The following is a 22115-nucleotide window of genomic DNA, read 5'->3' as shown; positions in this document are numbered from 1 at the left end:
ACCATGCTATAGCTGAATGATGGCTACAGCACTACCGGCCGGCCAGTTCTGGAAGGGTGTCCTATGATGCCCTCCTGTGATTGTGCCCACCAAGCACTCGCTGTGCCGAATGGGCGGCGCATTCTGATTGGGGTAAATCAGCTGCTCTTTACCATGTGATTAGCTGTGTCCAATCACAGCTGATCACCATGTAAACACAAGCCAATTATCGGCATTCCCTTTCTCACGCTGACAACATGAGGAGAGGGGAGTCGATAATTGGCTTGTGTGAAAGGAACATCTACACTGATAATCAGGGAGTTGATTATCAGAGTCCTGATTATCAGTGCAGTCCCAACAGTGCCCACCAGGGCCACCTATCAGTGCCCACCAGTGCCGCCTATCAGTGCCCACCAGTGCCGCCTATCAGTGCCCACCGGTGCTGCCAATCAGTGCCCTTCAGTGCCATATATCAGTGCCTCCTCATCAGTGCCTATCAGTGAAGGAGAAAAATGACCCGTTTGCAAAATTTTATAACAAATTTTATTGTTTGTTAAGCAAAAAATAAAAACCCCAGTAGTGATTAAATTCCACCAAAAGAAAGCTCTATTTATTAGACAAGTGCAATTTGTTTTGTTCCAAATTCGTTTTTTAAAGAATTTCGACAAATTTGATAATTTGGAAATATCCGAATTAACAAAAACCTGTTTAACAAATTTCTACGGATATTTGTAAATTTGTAAAATTCGAAAATTCTGAAATTTGGAAATAACTAACTTAAACTATTACTAACTATTAGATTCTAGGTATTGGAATTTCCTTTCAAATTTGGTTGTGAACGTAATGAATATGAATTTATCCAAATTATGTATTTACAGTATCTGAAATAACGAATGACGTATCTAAACTAATGGAACATAACACATTAATAATAATAAATACCAATAATAATAAAAAAGTATTATTATTATTTATTATTAATTTGTTCTGTTCCATTTGTTTAGATGCGGCATCCGTTATTTCAGATAAATACATATTTTGGATAAATTCGTATTCATTACGTTCACTAACAGCAAAATTTGAAAGTTAATTCCAATACCTATAATTTAATAGCTAGCTATTATTAGTTATTTAGTTATCATTTAGAATTTTTGGATTTTCGTTCTTTTGAATTTTGAGATCTTCTTTCTTATTTTCGGATTTTCGAATGTACAAATTTACAAAAATTACGAATTTACGATCATAACGAATGACCCGAAAAATGGAAAAAAGAAAGAGACGAAAACGCACAATTTTTTTGGCTGTGCACATGTCTACTATTTATGTGAAAAAAATATATAAAAATGTTATATGTGTACAGTGTTGTATGACTGCACAATTGTCATTCAAATTGCGACAGCACTGAAATTTAGCCTGGGCAGGAAGGGGGTAAAAGTGCCCAGTATTAAAGTGGTTTAAGTAAGCGCTGACATGAATGTATAATGGTGACCCTGCTACAATGGGTGAAATCTCATCTTTGCCGTGACAGACTCACATTCGGAGCACCTAAGATAACACCCACATGGAATGCTTAATCTACATAGTTGAAAGAACAGAAATCCTTTAGATTAATTGTGGTTGGGCTAGATGACACTGGATGTCCTTCAGCCAAGAAATGACGGAGACTCTGACTCTCTGTAGCTTCTAATGCACATTGTGAGAAGCTCACAGTGTGTGGTGAAATGCAGAACCCTATAAAGCTGTGCAAGACTAAAGACAAGGCTGGAGTACAGCTGGAAATCTGCAGATTGGAGCCCCTGAGATCCTCCCATTCTAGAGAAACAACAAGTCCCAGCAAATCCTGCAGCAATATATTATGCAGTAGTAGATTCTTTATGGCTGTAGTATGATGGAGAAGGAGAAAAGTCAGACAGAGATATCAGGTGTCCTCTGATGTCCATCAGTGCAGATCAGAGGATGATGTCCTTCTCACAGACATAGTAGCTGTTCAAGGAACAGTGAGCATCATTCCACTCATGATGCGGTGGACTTATTAAAGTACAGTCTTCAACTCCTCCGTAACGATCATCCATCCAATCATTGGGCTGACCCTTCTCCCAGAACCTGAAGGACAAAAGAGACAATAGTGATTAGACCAAAGCAGAAACTGAGTATAACTGGGACCTAAGAAATGCTTTAAAATTAGATTTTCATATTGTGAGCCCAACAACTGTGATAGACTGCAAGAGAGCTGACCACATGTTACAATTTAATCGTACAATCAGATCAGTTGCGGCCAACCGCATGTGAGGAGTTATTTCCCTCATCTCTTTCCCTAATTGGCTATGTGAGGAGTAGGGATGAGCCAATGGTTTGGTCTGGACCTTGGCTGTTAGAGTGTTTCGAAGAATGCCCAAACTTTTGTAGGTTTGGCCCCCTGTTCGGTGGGAGGTGAGCATCATCTATAAAAGTGGTATTTCTATCACTTCTATATATACCAGCTTCCTGCTGTCAGTGGTTCCTAAAGAAGGAGGAAGTGCTGACACCCGCTGTGTCCCTAGAAACCACCTCTGGCACATTACTTACATGGGTGGTAATCCCTAAGGTACTTAAGGAAAGGAATGGGGATTAGGGATGAGCCGAACAACCCCCCCGGTTCGGTTCGCACCAGAACTTTCGAACGGACCAAAAATTTGTGCGAACTTTAGAACCCCATTGAAGTCTATGGGACTCGAACGTTCAAAATAAAAAGTGCTAATTTTAATGGTTGATATGCAAGATATTGTCCTAAAAAGGGTTTGGGGACCTGACTCCTGCCCCAGGGGACATGGGTCAATGCCAAATTATTTTTTAAAAACTACTGTTTTTCGGGAGCACTGATTTTAATGACGATTAAAGTGAAAAAAAAGTGAAATATTCCTTTAAATATTGTGCCTGGGGGTGTCTATAGTATGCCTGTGAAATGCCACGTGTTTCCCGTGTTTAGAACAGTCCCTGCACAAATTGACATTTAACGGGAAAAAAGTCATTTAAAACTGCTTGCGGTTTTAATGTAACATTTAGTTCTGGCAAAACGGATGAAAATCATTTAGAAAAAAGGCATTGGTAGCCCCCCTGCCCATTACCAGCCCCTTTGGGTCTTGTACGGATATTACCCAAATTAAAAAAAAAGAAAGGCGTGGTGCCCCCAGGCCCTATATACTCAGAACAGCAGTATACAGGCGGTGCATACAAGACAGGGACTATGTAGGTTTGTTGTAGAATCTGTTTGTAATTTTGAACTGGTACATTTTTAAAGTGCAGCTCCAGTCAAAAAATCTATTTTTAAGCTTTTAGGAAAACATAGGGAAGGGTTATCACCCCTGTATAATTTTTTTTGCCGTCCTTCTTTTTTCATCTCACTTCCTGTTGTCTCCTTCCATTTGCAAGTAGGAGATGTTTGTAAGGTGGGTGTTTGAAAGTAGGGGCCTGCCCTATATGCTCTGCAGAAATGGCAGAACAAGATGTTGGTGTTGCCACAACACTGTAAGCCCTCAAAGTGACTCTTGGTGGGCACTGGAGCGCCCTGCTGTGAACGATTATATCAAGAATTGTAATGACATGCCATTGTTGAACAGTGGTAGAAAAATTGGGCCTTTGGTGGTTGTGGTGGTGGTGCTGGTGCCACAACACTATAAGTCCTCACAGTTACTCTGGGTGGGCACAGGAACGGGCCCTCCTGTGAAATATTATATCAAGAATTGCAATTACATGCTCCTGTTAAACAGGGGCTGAAAAATTGGGCCTTAGACACTGCTTGCTGGTGCCACAACACTGCAACCTCTCCCAGATACTCTAGTTGGAGTGCAGGAATGAGCCCTGCTGCAAAGCATTGCATCAAAAATTTTATTACATGCCCCTGTTAAACAGGGGCTGAAAAATTGGGCATATACACTGCAACCTCTACCATATACTCTAGTTGTAGTGCAGGAATGAGCCCTACTGCAAAGCATTGCATCAAAAATTGTAATTACACGCCTCTGTTAAACAGGGGCTGCAAAATTGGGCTGGTGGCATCACCTAGAACCAAAAATGTTCTTCCAAGATATCAGCGGGATCATTGAGGAAGAAGAGGATAGTCAGTCAACATAACAGGACAGTCACACAGCATCAACATAGGTAGTCTTAAAGGGATGTGACATTTCCCAAAAAAATATTTGGTTACATCAGCTTCAGGTGCTTGGTAGCTGGTGGTGATCCAAGACTGATTCATCTTTATGAAGGTCAGTCGATCAACCGAGTCGGTGGACAGGCGCACCCTGTGATCAGTTACAAAGCCACCAGCAGCAATGAAGGTGCGTTCCGAAAGAACGCTGGATGCAGGACAGGCCAGTAGCTCAATTGCATACTGTGCAAGCTCTGGCCAGTGATCCATCCTCAAGACCCAATAAGCCAGAGGATATTCGGTGGGAAAGGTGTCCAAGTCTGACCTTGCCCCTAGGTATTCCTGCACCATGTAAATCAGACGCTGGCGATGGTTGCTGGAACCGATCATACCTTGGGGCTGCAGACTAAAAAATTGTCTGAACGCATCGGTCAGACGGCCACCTTCTCCACCGCTCCTTCTGACCGAAGCCTCAGCAACACGTTGTCCAGGACCAGGAGTTTGTAACCTCCCAGTCTCTGGGAACGCGTTGCACAGACCTTTCTGCAAGGCCTTCCGGAGATGTCTCATCCTCTGCTCCCTCTGCGACGGCAAGATAAGGTCCGCAACCTTACCCTGGTACTGTGGATCAAGGAGAGTGGCCAGCCAGTAATGGTCCCTCTCCTTGATCCGAAGAATACGAGGATCCTTCCGCAGGCTTTGCAGGATCAGGGTGGCCATGCAGCGTAGGTTAACTGAGGCATTCGGTCCGGAGTCCTCTGGGTCACTAAGGACAACATGATCTGCAGCCACCTCCTCCCAGCCACGTAGAAGTCCACGGGTTTCTTGTGAGTGTAAATCATCCCTAAAAGACTGCTGCTGCTAAGTGCCAGGCTCCACCTCCATGCTGACACAATCATCCTCCTCCTCCTCCTCGTCCTCTTCCTGTGTGATGGGTGGGACAGCAGGAACACTGTTTGGATAAAGGGGGCCTTGAGAGGCAAGGAAGTCCTCCTCTTCCTGCCTCTGTTCTACCTCAAGTGCCCTGTCCATTATTCCACGCAGTGTATGCTCCAACAGGTGGACAAGAGGTACAGTGTCACTGATGCATGCACTGTCACTGTTCACCATCCTTGTGACCTCCTCAAACGGTGACAGGACAGTGCATACATCCCTGATCATGCCCCACTGGCATAGTGAGAAAAAAACCAATCTCCACTGACCCTGTCCTGGTGCCGTAGTCGCATAGGTACCCATTGATAGCCCTCTGCTGCATGTGCAGCCGCTGCAGCATGGCCAACGTTGAGTTCCACCTGGTGGGCATGTCACATATAAGGCGGTTCTTGGGCAGGTTCAACTCCTTTTGGAGCTCAGCCAGCCAAGCACTGGCATTAAATGATTGGCGGAAATGCACACAGACTTTCCTGGCCTGCTTCAGGACATCCTGTAAGCCCGGGTACCTGCCCAAGAACCGCTGCACCACCAGGTTAAGGACGTGAGCCACACAGGGCACATGGGTAAGTTGTCCCTGTCAGAGGGTGGAGAGGAGTTTGGTGCCATTGTCGCAAACCGCCATTCCTGGCTTAACCTGGCGTGGCGTCAACCACCTCTCGGCCTGCAAACGAACTAGCACAAGCACGGTATGACATCTTTTTGCCTGCATACTTGTGTAGCCCCTGGAACGCCTACGGAGCACAGCTGGTTCCGAGGACAGAGCACTGGAAGAGGCAATGGAGGAATAAGAAGAGGAGGGGGTGGAGAAGAGAGGTGTGCCACAACCAGTAGTAGCATTTTGGAGACGTGGTGGCGGAACAACCTCCAACACTACTCCACCTTGTCCTGCATCCTTCCCAGCTGCCAGAAGAGTGACCCAATGGGCCGTGAAAGATAGGTAACGTCCCTGTCCATGCCTCCTGGACCATGAGTCAGTGGTAATATGCACCTTACCGCTGTCCGCCCTGTCCAGCGAGGCAAGGACATTGCCTTCCACATGCCGGTAGAGAGCCGGAATTGCCTTCTGTGAGAAAAAATGGCGTTTGGGGACCTGCCACTGAGGAACCGCACATTACACAAACCCACGGAAGGGGGCCGAGTCTACCAACTGAAAAGGCAGTAGTTGAAGTACTAGCAATTTAGTCAAGCTAGCATTCAACCGCTGGGCATGTGGGTGACTGGGAGTGAACTTCTTTCTAAGGTCCAGCAGCTGGGGCAGGGAAATCTGCCTGCTACAATCAGACGTGGGTGTTCTGCTAGCAGAGTGCCCGCAAGCACTTGGCTGTGACACACCTAATTCTACACCTTCATTCCTCTCATTGCAGGTTCAGAGAGGACTGAAGGTCTAGTGGGGTTGGAGATCCCAGCTGATGAGGAGCAAGGAGAGGTCCGCTTTGTTCTTTGGTGTGGGTCTTTAAGGTACGCTTGCCAACGAGCTGCATGGCAAGTCAACATATGCCTGGTCAAGCATGTGGTGCCCAAGCAGCTAATGTTTTGGCCACGCGAGATACGCTTGAGACATATGTTGCAAATAGCAGCGGTGCGATATGATGCACTCATCTCAAAAAAGGCCCACACCAAAGAACTTTTGGAATAACGTGCAGAGGCAGCGCCCTGCACAGGTGGAGCTCTGCGGTGTGATTCAGTCGGTGTGCTGCCCCTACGCTGGCCCCCGGAGGACATCCTGCCTCATTGGAGATGTGCCTCCTCCTCCTCCTCTCTCCTATCAGGCACCCACGTGGAGTCAGTGACCTCATCATCCCCTCCCTCTTCATCACTGGAACAAACCTGGCAGTATGCTGCACCTGGTGGAACATAGTTTCATAGTTTCATAGTTAGTAAGGTTGAATAAAGACACCAGTCCATCCAGTTCAACCTGAGAGGGTGTCTACAATGGTCCCTATCCCTGTACATTGCACACATCCATTCCTACCCTCATGGAGCCCACAATCCAAGGTCCCCGTTCATATACTAGGGCCAATTTTGGACAGAAGCCAATTACCTACCTGCATGTCTTTGGATTGTGGGAGGAAGCCGGAGTACCCGGAGGAAACCCACGCAGGCACAGGGAGAACATGAAAACTCCAGGCAGGTAGTGTCATGGTTGGGATGACATGACTGCCAGATCGCTGTCCTTCTTGAGCATCCCCTCTCTCTGCACTCACGCTACTGCCTTCCTCTAGCTGAGTATCATCATCTGAGCCTTCAAAACACTGGGCATGCTCCTGAAGCATGTACCCAACACTGGGCTCAAACAGTTCGGGGGACTCCTCAGGAGGACATGGTGGATCTAGGGAAGGAGTGACTGATGATGACATTGAGACGAGGGAAGAGGATGTGTTGGCACCAAGAACACCAAGCTCATCCCTAATTAGGATAGCAGCAACATCACTGCCCAAATATGGTCACTGGCCATATTTGGTCAATGATGTCACTACTTTCCCCACCCCTTCCCTAATATAGCTGATAAAAAGCATGAGGAGCTGTTATTTGGTGAGCAATACCATCAGGAATGGCCAGGTGCACTGGGTCAAGTTTTATAATTCCAGCAATTTGGCAGGTGTTGGGCATCATGACTGATTATGGATTTACAATCACGGACTCTTTTTTTGGGGGGGGGGGGGGGGGTGGGTTGTAAAAAAAAAGGACTTGTGGATGTCTTTAATTCTACTGTATGTACCCATTCACATGGATGGAGGGCAGTATGGGTAGGCCGCAATATATATATTTTTTTAAACAATCATTTTTATTGAGTTTTCAGTGGTATATAAATTGCCCACGCAGGGGCCATACAATTCCCACGCAGGGGTAAACCTTCAAGTGTGGCAACAGGCCACATAAGAACATATTCTCTTAACATACAATCTGTACCTGATGCAGCAGCAGGCCGCAACAGGGCAGGTCAAAACAATACAACCTTAACTAGCTACACCCCAATGCGGGGAGAGGTTATTGCAGGAGGATTTGTGCTAAGTGTGATACGTACAGGATAAAATATCATCGGGGCATTTGGGTCAACCTATCGTCTCACTCTGACCTTAATAGAGAACTATGGATTATTCACTACATCAGTTGCCGTAGTGGAATCATCGAACCAGCAGGTCCACACCTTCTCGAATTTTTGTGGACAACCCCTGCTCGAGTAGGTGGCCTTATAGAGGGGCAAACTAGCGTTCACCAGGCTTTTTCAGAATTTGATGGAGGGGGGAGACGATTGCTTCCAGGTCATGGTGATGGCCTTTCGTGCATAGTACAATTACAAGGATATAAGTGTCTTCCTAGCTCTGAGGAGAGGCATTTGCTCCACTAACCCCAGCAGACAGTATTTAGGATCCCAAGGGATAATGATCTCGGTAGTCCTGCCTATCACCAGGAGAACCTCCTTCCAGTAACACTCAATCGCTGGACAAGTCCAGAAGATGTGAATGAAGTCTCCTGGCCGATAGGAGCACCGCCAGCACACCGAGGAATGCGTCAGCGACATCTGATGCAATCTGTGGGGCGTGTTGTGGGCCCTATGAACAATTTTGTATTGGACTAATTTGTCCCTGGCTGACACCAAAGGGGAGAATGGAAAATCCCAAACCTCCCTCCAGTCATCATCATCCAACCCCTGTATGTCATCCGCCCATTTCCTGCAGAGAGAGGACAACTCGGGGACGGCAGCGACCAGCAGGGACCCATAAAGCTGAGACATGGGTTTCTCCAGGTCTTTTACCCGAAGGATGGATTCAAGCTCAGAGTATTCTAGCATGACTGACTGACCTAAAAATTGACATCGATACGCATGTGCTATTTGAAGATAATGAAAATGGACCCACGCCGGTACATTAAATTTAGTGAGTAGTATATGGAAGGGAGTAAGTTCCCCGTTAGTGATAATATGTTCGAGAGTCAGGATTTTACATTTGGCCCAAGCCTGTGGGTCCGGGATGGTACTAAACTGCGGGAGGCTAGGATTCAGCCACAGGGGGGTGTGGGGAGACCAGGAGTTAGGCGGGGATGCCCTCAGTGCCTCCCCCACCCTCCACGCCCTAATAGTGGTGCACATAGAAGGGGTGAGGCAGTGAGGAGTTTTTAGTCCCCTGAATATCAACCCCCCCAAGGCCTCCAGAGACCCCACGATAGCTGCCTCCAGGACCGTTGCAGCATTGGTCAGGTCCGGCCGCAACCACCAGTGGGCAGTTACAAGCTGAGTAGCTAAAAAATATTTGTGGCAATCAGGAAGAGCCAACCCCCCATTACCCACAGGCCTGGTAAGAGTGGTATATCTGAATCTAGGGGACCTGGGTCCCCAAATGAAGGAGAGGAAAAGCTGTTTCAGAGAGTTAAAGGTTTTAGTCAGCCATTGTGGGGAATTCCTAAAAATATACGTAAGCTTGGGAAGGATCTTCATTTTTAGAAGATTAATGCGGCCTATAAGGGAGAGGGGAAGATTGGCCCACTCCTTCAATTTGGATTTGATCCCTACCAAAACAGGTTCAAAAATAAGCCAAACAAAGTCCTTGCTCTCTCTTGAGATAATAATGCCCAAGTAGGTAAACCTATTCACCCACTGCAGCGTGGTAGAGGATGGAGAGGTCTTGGCCCCTTCGTCCACCGGGAAGAGTTGAGACTTATGCCAATTCACCTTCAACCCGGTGAAGACAGAGAAGGCATCCATGATTCCAAGCGCGCCCCGCAAAGAGTCACCAGGGTCATTCAAAAAGAGCAAAAGGTCATCCGCATAGAGAGCCACCCTCTCCTCCAGCCAGCCCACCCGAAGACCACGGACCTCAGCCAAACTCCGAAGAGCCTCAGCAATAGGTTCCATGGCCAGGGCAAACAAGGCCGCGGAAAGAGGGCAGCCCTGCCTGGTGCCCCTCTGCAGGGGAAACGAAGGAGACAAGGAGCCATTCAGTTTAATGCATGCCAGGGGACCAGAGTACAATGTGCGTATCCAGTCAATAAACCGCAGTGGGAAACCCATTCTTCTGAGCACCTCCCACAGATACACCCATTCCACTGTATCAAATGCTTTTTCCATATCAAGGGTGGCAATAGTCCTAGTGCCTTGGTTATCGTGGGGGGCATGAATGTTGGAAAACAGTCTACGAATATTGATATACGTGGACCTACCTGGCATAAAGCCAGTTTGATCAGAATCAATCAGAGATTTGATTACTTTATTAATTCTAATGGCCAGTATTTTAGTCAATATTTTTAAATCGCAATTGAGGAGAGCTATCGGCCTGTAAGAGGCGCACTGTTTGGGGTCCTTATTAGGCTTCAGAACGAGAACAATATGGGCCTCTCTCATAGAAGGGGGCAGGGAGCCCTGCTGAAGACAAGAGCGATACATCTGAGCCAGCCTGGGGGCAAGGAGTTCTACGTGGGCTCTATAATACTCTATGGGTAGCCCATCCGATCCCTGGGACCTCCCTGCCGGGAAGGACCCGATGGCCATCGGGACCTCCTCTGGCGTGATCTCCGAAACAAGGAGCTGTTGCTCTGCATCAGAAAACCACCCCAATGCCAGCGTATCTAACAATGAGGTCATTGGTGCAGGGTCAAAACAGTCAGGTAGTGAGGAGACATACAGAGAGGTATAAAACCTGGTGAACGCAGTTAAAATATCCTCTGGAGAGGTAACCAGTGCCCCGTCCTCCGTGAGTATTTCGGGAATAACCGTTACAGACCTGTCCTGCTGCGCCAGCATAGCTAGTAGTTTGCTATTCTTATCTCCAAATTCAAAGTATTTCTGCCTGCTGTCTTGTAGCCCCAGCCTGGTGGTGTTTGAGACATGGAGATGCAGTTCTCGCCTGAGCGACAAAAGGTGCTCAAAATTGGGGACCGTCGTTGAGGCAGAGTACTGATCTAGAGCCTCCTCAACCCTGTGCTGCAACTCAGATACCCTGTCCCCAAGTTCCGCTTTGACTGCCGCCACAGCAGAAATATACTGTCCCCTACCGTAGGCTTTGGAAGCATCCCACGTCATCTCCAGGGAGGCTGACCCCGCATTGCGCACCCAGTAATCCTGCAAAGAGGGGGCAACTCTGTCATGAACTGTTCCGTTAGTGATCCAATGGGGCTGTAGCCTCCAAAGGGCTTTACTCCTTGTTTTGGTGGTCCTAATAACCAATTTAAGGGGGTGGTGATCCGATAGACCGGAGGGAAGGTAGCTGGCCTCCTGGACATTAGCCAGGAGGAGATCATTTGCAAATGCCAGATCAATGCGGGAGGACGTTTTGAACGTGGAGGAAAAACAGGAGTATGCTCTATCCTGGGGGTGAAGCCATCTCCACACCTCCTGATAGTCAGTTGCCAGGGCCCACGAACCAAGATCAGGATTGAAAGTCGCTTGTGGGGAGGGTCTATCTAGGTCCCGGGTCAGTGTGGCGTTAAAGTCACCCATAAACAGGACACACGCCAGGCAATGCGGAGCCAACCTCTCATATAAAGTGTACAAAACCTGCACCTGGCTCGGAGGAGGCAGGTACACGTTCACAACAACATATTTCTTATTATAGATGCTCAATACCACCATAGCAAATTTCCCCTGGGGATCCAAGTGAACCTCATGGATCAGACATGGCACTCGTTTACTGATCAGTATCAACACCCCTCGAGAGTACGAGGAGTAGGTCGCATGCAGCGCCCTTTGCACCCAGGGTTTTTTCAGAGCCAGAACCTTACTACCAGTTAAATGTGTTTCCTGCAGCAAGACTATGTGGGGATTATGCAATTTTAGATATTGAAATAACAGCGAGCGCTTGTATTTGGAGTTGAGTCCCCTGACGTTCCACGATAGAATAGTTAGCGACTCAGTAGCAGAGGGGGCCATCATGGGACGTCAGGGGGAAACAAAGACAGGATGATCCAAGGCGACCAGTAGGTGTAGGCAAACCCAAATTTAGTACACACACTTTTTAGCAGTCGAACAGCACATGATTGAAACTTAGCTTTAAGACAAAAAACCCCCTCCCCACAGAACATATAAAACCCTACCCCAACATCACAAGAACCGAGGTCGAAGACCAAAACACTAGGCCATCTACCCATACAAACCGATGTGGTTTTATTCCCATAACTTTAGAACTTTCAGTTCACTGAGGCCCCCGGATGGTGGGCCATAGGTGGGTACAGTCCTTCCCAGTAGAATCCGCCCCACTTTTGGAAAGCAGAGTCCAGTCTTGGAGGGAGAACGGGGGGGGGGGGAAAGCAGCAGCAGTAGACAGGGGGTGTGTCTCACACAAAAAGTGGGTAACTCAGTGGCCTCCAGTGGAGCTCCTTAGGCAGGAGTAATCACAGTCGATCCCGCTATGCAGGACAACAAACAAACTGTAAGGCAAAATCTGGATTCAATGGGGAGAAAGGGCCGGGAACAAAACACAAATGTTACCAGGGTCCTACCCGGGTCGAATCATTGCAGAAGGGGGATACGTTGCTACCCCCCGGCGATCACTTTCAGCCAGTCCAAGTCCCCGACCGCAAATGTTCAGCGGGCATCTAGCCACGCCGCCGCTGCCTCCGGGGTGTCAAAGAAGCGGGTGTTATCACCGTCAGTAATTCGTAACCTGCTGGGATACAGTAGACCAAAACGAATTCCTCTTTCTCTGAGCCGGCGTCTCACATCGGTAAAGGACTTGCGTCATTGCTGCACTTCCTGGGAGAAGTCTGGAAAGAATAGAAGTTTGGTGTTCTCATACTTGATTTCAGGCATGGCACGAGCTGCCGCAAGGATGCGGTCCCTGTCACGGTAATTTAACAGCCGCAGCAGGAAGGGGCGCGGGGGTGCACCCAGCCTCGGAGGGAGTGGCGGGACCCTGTGGGCTCTCTCCACCACGAAGGTGGGTGGCAACTCCCCCAGGTTGAACAAAGTGGACAGGAGTCCTTCAGCAAACTCAGCGGGCCTAGGGCCCTCAGCCCTTTCAGGAAGTCCAAGTATGCGGATATTGTTGCGCCTCAGGCAATTTTCAGTATCAATTGCACGATCTTGCAGCGCCTTCACCTGAATCTGCAGGGCCTTCACTTCCCTGGAGTCTGAGCGGACCGTATCCTCCACCACGGAGAGTCTATCCTCCACTTCAGCGACACGTGAGCGGAACTTATCCATGTCCTGGCGGATGAGACCAACATCTACACTCAGGAAGTCTATCTTGGCTGTCAGGGTTTCTTTACAGGATGTTATGGCTGCCAAGATGACCGCTCCCGTGGGAGCCCCCACCTCCCCCGGAATCCGCGGCCTCCCGCGCGTCAGACGCCATCACAGCCGCGGAGCACCTTGAAGATGAGGCAGCGGCCGGCAGGGGGGCACATGGAGTCCTGGAGCCGGATTTAGAACAGCGGGTCTTAGGGTGGCCCATCCGAGGTTCACCCCGCAGGAGAATCCTGGGGGATGTTGCGGTGAAGAGCCCGTCACCAACTGGAAGGGGCAGCAAGCACCTGGGTTCTCTTTGCAGATCAGGATAGGAGTGGGTGAGCTACTCGCTTAGGGTCCGGGCCCCCAGCAGGGCACAACTACAGCAGGGGGAGACACAAGAGGCAGAGCAGTACCTGTGCTGTTGGGTACACAGGGGGGGGGGGGGCAGCAGGGTCACCTCCGGGACACAGCGGCAGTCTCTAGGGGGGCAACACTATGATGCTGCAGTGACGGCTATAAGGGATCCCCCTCCTCACCCCCCGGCCCCCTTCCTGACCAACCTTCATCCTGGAGCCTCCTGCGGGCGTAGAGGGAGCCGGTGTCCTGCCTCCCGCAGACAGCGGGACCCCAGGCCGCGGATGATGGATGTAGAGCAGGCCCCAAGATGGCCGCTAGGACCTACTTGCCAAACAGTCTCGCCAGACACCATCCGCCGGTCAGGCCCCGTAAATAGCAGCTGGATTGGGTGGAGGGGACCTCCGATGGTCCCGGGAGGCTAACAGGAGAGTCCCCAGGCAGTCCCAGGGGGAGGATGGCGGCCGATTGCAGGGCCGCATGGTGGCGGCTGCCTCGAGCACTCCAGAGCGGCTCCGCAGGATCTATTCAGTCCATCCAGCCCCCACACCTCCGCACACTGTCCCAGGGGCGACCGCTGTGTATGCGCCGCGGTGCACTACCTCCCCTCCCGCAGAGAGCAGTATCAGAAAACGGGGGGCCGGCAGCGAGGTAGGCCGAAAGATGGCGGCGGATCCACAGAGGAGGAGGCCGGACACGGCCCTGCAATGAACCGATCGGTGGCCGAGCGGGGCAATAATCACCAGGGCTGTTGCGGATGGCTGCGGACGTCAAGTAGTGTTAGCGTGGAGACTTGTCCTGCAGAATAGGGCCCAGGATGGATGCTGATGGGATCAGGATGGCGGAGCTCCACTGAAACACGTCCTGCTCCTGTTACATCCGGACATGCCCCCCAGGCCGCAATATTTTTAATGGTGGCCTCTAGACTCTGATAAGCCCCACTAACTCATAGATCATGCATAGATTAAGGCTTCATGTATGAAAAGGTGCTGTAAAGCGCTAGGTGGAGTGAATTTAAGTCTCAACAATGTACTTCAGCACAAGGATTCATCATTTAGCCGCCTTTTTAGATCATTTTGCCAGATCTTAAACTTGGGAATGTGTTAGAAGTATTCTTAAGTTTGAGGTTTCAGTGTCTTACTTTGGAGTGATGTCATAAGGAGTTCCATCCACCCATTTCCATGTTCCATCCAAATCCGTTAGACCGATCCACGCCCATCTGTTGCTTGCAATCCCATGTAGAAAATTCTTAAGAAAGGCAAAAGATAGAAGTTGTGTGAAGATTAATTAATATGCATACACACTTTTCCTGCCAATTTGACATGACAATTAATCTACAAGTATATTTTTGGGATTGGATAGGAAACTGAGGCACCAGGAGGAAACCAACTCAAAGACATTCTTCTGCCCGGTTGTCATTGGCTTGTTTTGGCTACGGCTTTAATACCTGCATCTGAGAGTTCCTGTGCTCCACGTGCGTGACATTCTCCACAAATACCAGTCCAGCATCCACAGCATCTCAGTGGTATCCAGACTGTCATCTGACCATGCACAGTGTCCATACCTACCACCGGCACCTGTGCCACTCCTCATGCTGCTACACCCTGTCATTAACTCCAGGGGGTATTGGACAGGAGATGTAAGGCAAGCCCTCTTATCATCTTAGCCTCTACCATGTACATTACAATGGCTGAATTGCACAGAGTTACATTTCAGGTCTAAAGACAAATGTGACATCCTAATAGGAATATGCATAAGTTCTTTATAATATTTGGTGTCTAACAAATTGTAATTTCATGCTGATAAATTATATGTTGGTTGTCGGATTGTGAAACCTTGTCAGTTGTAATTATAAATATATTTAAGATACAGTAGTTTCCAATATGGGGCCCTTTGAGTAAGTGGGGCTGTTCTGCAACACCCATCGAGGTTACAAGAAAAGATGGCTGTCCCCACAGCTCTGAGCTCTTACCATAGAGACTATGAAGGAGTATGAAGAGTCATTTATGAGGGTCAGTGACTCTGAAACATCAGATTGGGTTCATTCTCCAATGAAAAAGATTCTACAAAGAACCAAACAACAGGTGGACTACTTAAAATGGATGTAAACCCTCTCCTATACCCAATGAACTGAACAGCCTCAGATGATACACGGAAATTAAACAAATCCTCCTACATAAGTTTTACATGTATATCTGTTGTCTTTCCCGTTATATATTGAATGGCAGTCTGCCTATGTAAACAAGGCAGACCGCCATTCTGTCAGAGAGGAAGAGAGAGATCTTGTGTTCCTGCTAATCAGGAACACAGATGCCTCTCTTCCTCCAGTAAGTCCATCCCCCACACAGTTAGAAATCACTCCCTAGGAGCACACTTAACACACTTTTTAGCACTGATCACTGTATTGGTGTCACTGGTCCCCAAAAAGTGTCAGATTTGTCCTCCACAATGTCGCAGTCCTGCTAAAAATCACTAATCGCTGCCATTACTAGTAAAAACAATAAAAAATAACTAAAAAGTCCATAAATATATCCCATAGTTTGTGAATGCTGTAACATTTGCGCAAACCAATCGATGTATGCTTTTTGGGAATTTTTTTTACCAAAAATATGTAGCAGAGTACAAATTCTCCTAAATTGATGATTTGATTGTTTACTTTTTTTATTAGATGTGTTTTATAACAGAAAGCAGAAAATATATATTTTTTTTCAAAATTGTCGCTCTTTTTTGTTTATAGCGCAAAAAATAAAAACCGCAGAGGTGATCAAAAACCACCAAAAGAAAGCTCTATTTGTGGGAAAAAAGGAAATCAATTTTCATTGAGTACAATGTCACACAACCACGGAATTGTCAGCTAACACAACGCAGTGCCGTATCGCAAAAATGGCCTGGTCAGGAAGGGATTAAAACCTTCCGGAGCTGAAGTGGTTAAATATTTTTCCACTTTTAAACCGTTTATTTTACTGTTGTTTATATCTATTTTTTTTTTATATATATTTTCTATAAATATTTTAATAAATTATAAAATATATTTTACATTATTACCATTTATTTAACTATTGTAATTTTTTTCTGCACCTCTTTTTTTCTTTTCGTTAAAGCAATGTTTACAAATCAGGGAAGGAGAAAAAACCTCCTCGCTCATCAAAACAATCCCCATATTTCTCCACAAAATAAGAAATCAAAGCAAAATAAATAAAGTGATAAATAAACAATCAGGTAATAAAGGAGGCAGAAATTACCTGAAAATGCACTCACTAAACTGTGAAAAAAAAATGTTTAAGACTCATGAAGCTGGGCCACTGAATGCTCTAATTAGAAATAAAATAACTTTGTCTCTGTGAAGAATCTATAGCAGTGTAAACTCTGTTACATTCCTGTCTGGATGAGGCAGCAAGCGATAAATACTTTTTTTTTTTAGATGTCAGAGTTGCACCAACAGATTCTTTAAAAGGTGCAGGTTTCTGTTAAAACACATAGCGGTGTGTGAGCAAAGGTTTAATTATTCAGTTAACCTGCCTCAGTCATAATCACTCTCAGTCTGCCAGTGCTTAAATTGTTGTCCTGCAAACTGGAAAGTCTCTTCACAGGGTGAGGCTGTGAGCATAATAATCAAATACTGCTGGCAGTGATGTGATCTGACAGTGGAACTATCACAGTTGGACGTGTCTATCTGTTCAGCATTCATACCATCTCTCCCTCGCTATTAATGACTATCAGGTGGGCCTCCCTCTCCTCACAGTCTTTCTTGGAGACGTTCCATGGTCGTGAGCTTGAAGAAAAGGAGTAACAGCTGAGTCCATACCGCATCCATCCCTTACTACATAATGGATCAGAAGAGTCTGAGGGAGCAAGAAAGAGGATTATGAGGGTCATGCTAGATTGTCATGGTTATTAACGGACCATTCAGCCAAGATGGTAAAATTATAATAAAAGGAAATCACAGATAAAAGACATCACATCCCTGAGTCAGACCCTGGAGTCTTATATGTCTCAGAAATTTCATCAATGAGATCTCCCTGTCGGAATTCTTGGCTCTGTTTCTGCACACCCAGGAGTTTTGTGTCTCTACCCAACTTTGTGTGTCACAACTTTTCTTACATTCTCCATGATATAAAATACATACAAATTCCATCAGAAATACTGGAGTGGCCATTAAAATGGGCGCAGCAATATTACACGTGGGAGGGTCGAGGCGGTGCATGCGCCTGCTTGACATATCTTGCCTGGATAGGCGGTCCACGTGTATGCTTTGCCTCGACGGGACCTTAACATGTATCAAATTGACCCTAGTCAGGATAAGATTAAACTCGCCACGGGAGACGCCCGCTCAGGGTGCAGTCACCAGGCCACAACACAGGAAAGTTCCAACCTCATTCCCGGTGTGGGATTTCTTGATTTTCACAATTATACCAGTTTAAGTGGCGCTAGCAGGCCACGCACTTTGTGCCGCTTTAAAATTCTTTAGATTTCCTTAAAATTCTATGATGTTAATGAACAACTATATCTGCTCAATATAGATACAGCAGACTTTTCGTTGGACCATAGTTTACTAACTGCAACCATCGTTCACTATAGAGGCAACTTTCATGTTCATATTCATGTTCATGATACTATCCTAATGGCTGGAAGGGGTACATGACAAATTTTTGTTTATAATTAAGTTTTATGAGTCACGGGGGGCTTACTTCCATTATCTTAGTGTGATTAGTTGATTACATACAGATATTTGGATATACTTGTTTCTACCATTTCTGTAGTGACAAATTCACTTCTTCTCTCTCCTAAAGAGGACATTAGGCGATATTTTACCTATATACTTCATTCAAGTGACACTCCACCTGAGAGTTACTGGAATACCTCTTTTTTGTTCTTTTCTATCTTTTCTCTATCTTTTTTTCTCTAATAATCATGGCATTTAGGCCAGTTCTGTGACAGAAACGGGTAATAACATTTACTCACCTAACCATGTCTTACTCTGTGCTTGATAAACATGCTTTTGTGATCTCTCATAACATCAGGGGTTTAAATACATCAGGGGAGTGAATCTCATTACTTCGGGGGCTTCGCAAGACGAAACCGGCCATGGTATTTCTCCAAGAAACCCACTTCAAAACAGGTACAGTACCCAGATTGCATGACAAACACTACCCACATGCCTTTCATGCAACAAATTCCATGACCAAATCAAAGGGAGTTTCTATCTTGATACATAAAAACACTGACATCGTCATCACCCAGCAGCAAGTGGACACTGAAGGGAGATATTCCGATGGACAATGTCCGACAGGACCGTGTTGTCGGATAATCCGACCGTGTGTGGGCTCCATTGGACTGTTTCCGTCGGAGTATCCGACAGACCAAGTTTTCCAGCTGGGCTATAAAATTTTCTGACAACATGATCCGATCGGACTTTGCCCGATTGTGTGTAGAGAATTCCGATCGGACAAAGTGCCACGCATGCTCAGATCAAATTCCTAGACCAAAGCTATTGGCTACTACTAGCCTGAATGTAGTCACATCGTAACGAAATTACGTCATCACGTTCTAAAAGATTGGATTTTCCGACAACTTTGTCCGACTGTGTGTATGCAACAGTTTCGGACAAAATCCGTCAGACAAATTCCAACGGATTTGGTTGTCAGAATGTCCGACCGTGTGTACAAGGGCTAAGGGGCAATGGGCGGGAACACCGATCACACTGGCAAACATTTACTTCCCTACCACCGCACAAGTCACCTTAGAAAACAGCATAGACCCCATACCGCTGTCACATTTACCATGGATCCCATGGGACTTATGCCCTAAACGACTAAAACAACCTCCCCTTATAGGGGCGAAACTTAAAAACTCTACAAACAGTAATTTGAATATCCGGCCTGACCACATCCCCTAGCCCACTAAGGCCATTGATGGCTAACCCATATTTTCCACCGGGTATGATTAGATTAACCCAGCCATTCACCAACAGAAACTCACCATTCTTAGCTACACTCTGTATTGAAAGCAACAAAATGAAATCAATCTCAAACTTACAAGTGGAATTGGTGCGATTAGTACGCGATTACAAGAAACTTTGTTAAAATTACTAACAAATTGGTATAACACGCCAAATAAACAACATAAACGGTTCCCCACAGTTCCTGATCTCTGCTGGCGTTGCAAGACAAGGGCACCCTACAACATATTTGGTGGGAGTGTGACCTGATTCAACCCTTCTGGAGTAATCGAAATTACAAAACAAATTGCTGACAGAAAGATCCACTAAGGCTGCATTCACACCTGAGCGTAGCGTTTTCAAGCAGAAAATCGCTCAAATTTACCGCCATTTTGCGTCGTTTTTTGCTGCGTTCTTTACCATGATTCAGCGTTTTTTACCGCGATTTGACGCGATTTTGTGCAGGGCAAAAGGTCACCAATGTTAAAAGAAGAAAAACGCCCAAATCTGCTCAATTTGAGTGACAAAAAAGGGTCCGGAACTTGTTTGAGCTTCAGGCGTTTGGCTTCAGGCGACATGGAGTGGAGATGTGAACCATCTCCATTGAGAATAATAGACTTTTTCCCCTCAAGCATTTTGTAGCTTCAGGCTTCAAGCTACAAAACGCTCAGGTGTGAATGGGGTCTTAAGCATGTTGTTTGCTACAAATTACCAACTGCTCGATGAAGAGATATAAAAAAAATCACAGCCGCGAAAGCGTTAATACCCAGACACTGGAGGAATACCATTGCTCCCTCAACAAAAGAATGGTTAGAAAAGGTATATTTTCTTTAAAAAATGGAAGAGATTAGGGCAATGGCCCATGAAAAAATAGAAAATTTTAATTTTAAATTGTTTATTGAAGATTTTCATCAAAACAGTAAAGATAAACATTCCTAAAAACATACAAGTTAAATCCATCCGTACATAAGGATAGCCAAATTAGACATACATGGATCCAGACCAAAATATATCAAAACAAGTCTATAAAGCCATCAGGAAGTACATTTGACATAACAATGGTATTATCTCGAACCCATAACTGCTAGTTCGACCCACAAGAGGGAGTATGTCTAGTCAAAGCACACGAGCCTCGGGTCCCCTGACGCCCCAAACGGGATCAAGCTGCAGACCAGGGGCTGGGCCCGTCCACCAAAACCAGGACACTCCCTTCCCATCTCTACAGAGTTCAAGTGCCTGAGATGCCGAAAGGATTTTGGGGCCGATAGCCAGCCCAGAATATGGCTGCTGTCTTTCTTAGCACCCCCAGTGGAGCACATCCCGTTACACCAAGAGAGGCGAAGAAAAATAGAAGAGAGAAAACGTTTGAAAAAGGAAAGGGGGGAAGAGAGAAAGAGAGACAATGTAATAAGCTTAATCAAGTGATACCTGCCCCATTGGACAAATTACCAGGCTGCACCCCTGGGATAAGAGAAATATTACATAATGTCGCCCAAGGTTCCCAGATCAACCGGAATCTCTCCGTTTTGTCGCTCCACTTGGCCACTACTTGTTCCTGTACCATAATCCAGGTCACCTTAGATTTAAACATCTTATAGGAGACCGTGTGTTTTTTCCAGGCCTTGGCTATCGTAATTTTAGCCCCAAGAAAAACAAAAAACGCCAGTTGCTGTGAATGTTTGGATAGAGCCGGGACTGGAAAATTTAGTAAGGCTAAACTGGGGTGTGGTAGAAAGGCAGTCCCCGTAATAGAACTAACCGTACGGAACACCTTCCGCCAAAAGGAGCGGATGCGTGGACATGACCACCAGATATGAAACATGTCTCCGCCCATACCACAACCTCTGAAGCACACTGGTGAGGAACCTGGAAAAAATTTTGCTCCATTATGTCTTTAATCTCCATTATGAAAAATGTGTGTTAGCGGTTTCAGTGGGGAGATCAACGAGTCCCGTTTGAATAAGTTGGAGCTCAGTGCCATGGAGTGCGAAAGGGTGGGAGCTAGAATCGCAGGTCTGCGTTTGGGGTTACAACCCAATAGGAAATCTATTGTGTGGTGGGGAATAGACTGCCGTTCCATCACTAACCAGTCCGGTTTTACAGAACCAGAGAAGGCCATTGATATCTGGGTCAATTGTGCCGCTTGATAATAACCCCACAAATTGGGAAGACCCAACCCCCCTTGAGATTTCAATCGGTATAGTGTGGCTGAGGAGCACCTGTAACCTTTCTTCCCCCAGACAAACCTCACGATGTCCGTTTGTATTTTGTTCAGGAAAGTTTTGGGGACTGGAATTGGAAGTGAACGGAACAAATATAATAATCTTGGTAGAAGTGTCATTTTCACCGCATTAATCCTACCCAGCCAGGAAATGCCACAGCCTGACCAACGAACTAAAAAATAGAAAATTTTAATGTTACGTGGCATCCCTGGATCATCTTCAAATATTCCTCTTCATTTGACTCTTTGGTAGAAACCTGAATAGTGATCAAATCTACGACCCTAATATAATACTGGTCTCTCCTTATCTTTTTCCACCTTTTCTTTTTCAAAATGTCACCCTTACTAGAGGCTGACACCCTTTTCCTTTCCTTCCTGTTCTACTCTCTAGAGCCAAATAGACTCA

The 22115-nt window shown here is 46.4% G+C and overlaps 1 protein-coding gene across 1 annotated transcript; it reads right to left on the bottom strand.

Annotated features, from left to right (window-relative positions):
* Positions 1-1194: 1194 nt before the first annotated feature.
* On the bottom strand, positions 1195-21079 carry LOC143962473 (asialoglycoprotein receptor 1-like). Its single transcript, XM_077471747.1, has 4 exons — positions 20938-21079; positions 17241-17392; positions 14692-14798; positions 1195-2082 (listed from the first exon to the last, which is right to left on the bottom strand). Exons 1-4 carry the CDS (start codon positions 21077-21079, stop codon positions 1929-1931), a joined length of 555 nt encoding a protein of 184 aa, XP_077327873.1. The 3' UTR covers positions 1195-1928.
* Positions 21080-22115: the final 1036 nt, after the last annotated feature.

Source organism: Lithobates pipiens, unplaced genomic scaffold (genome assembly GCF_037356315.1).
Source record: "Lithobates pipiens isolate NorthernLeopardFrog02 unplaced genomic scaffold, aLitPip1_a1.2 Scaffold_8, whole genome shotgun sequence".
Taxonomy (NCBI): Eukaryota; Metazoa; Chordata; class Amphibia; order Anura; family Ranidae; genus Lithobates; species Lithobates pipiens.
The sequence above is the reverse complement of the archived record's forward strand: the minus strand, read 5'-3'. Positions and strand labels throughout refer to the sequence as shown.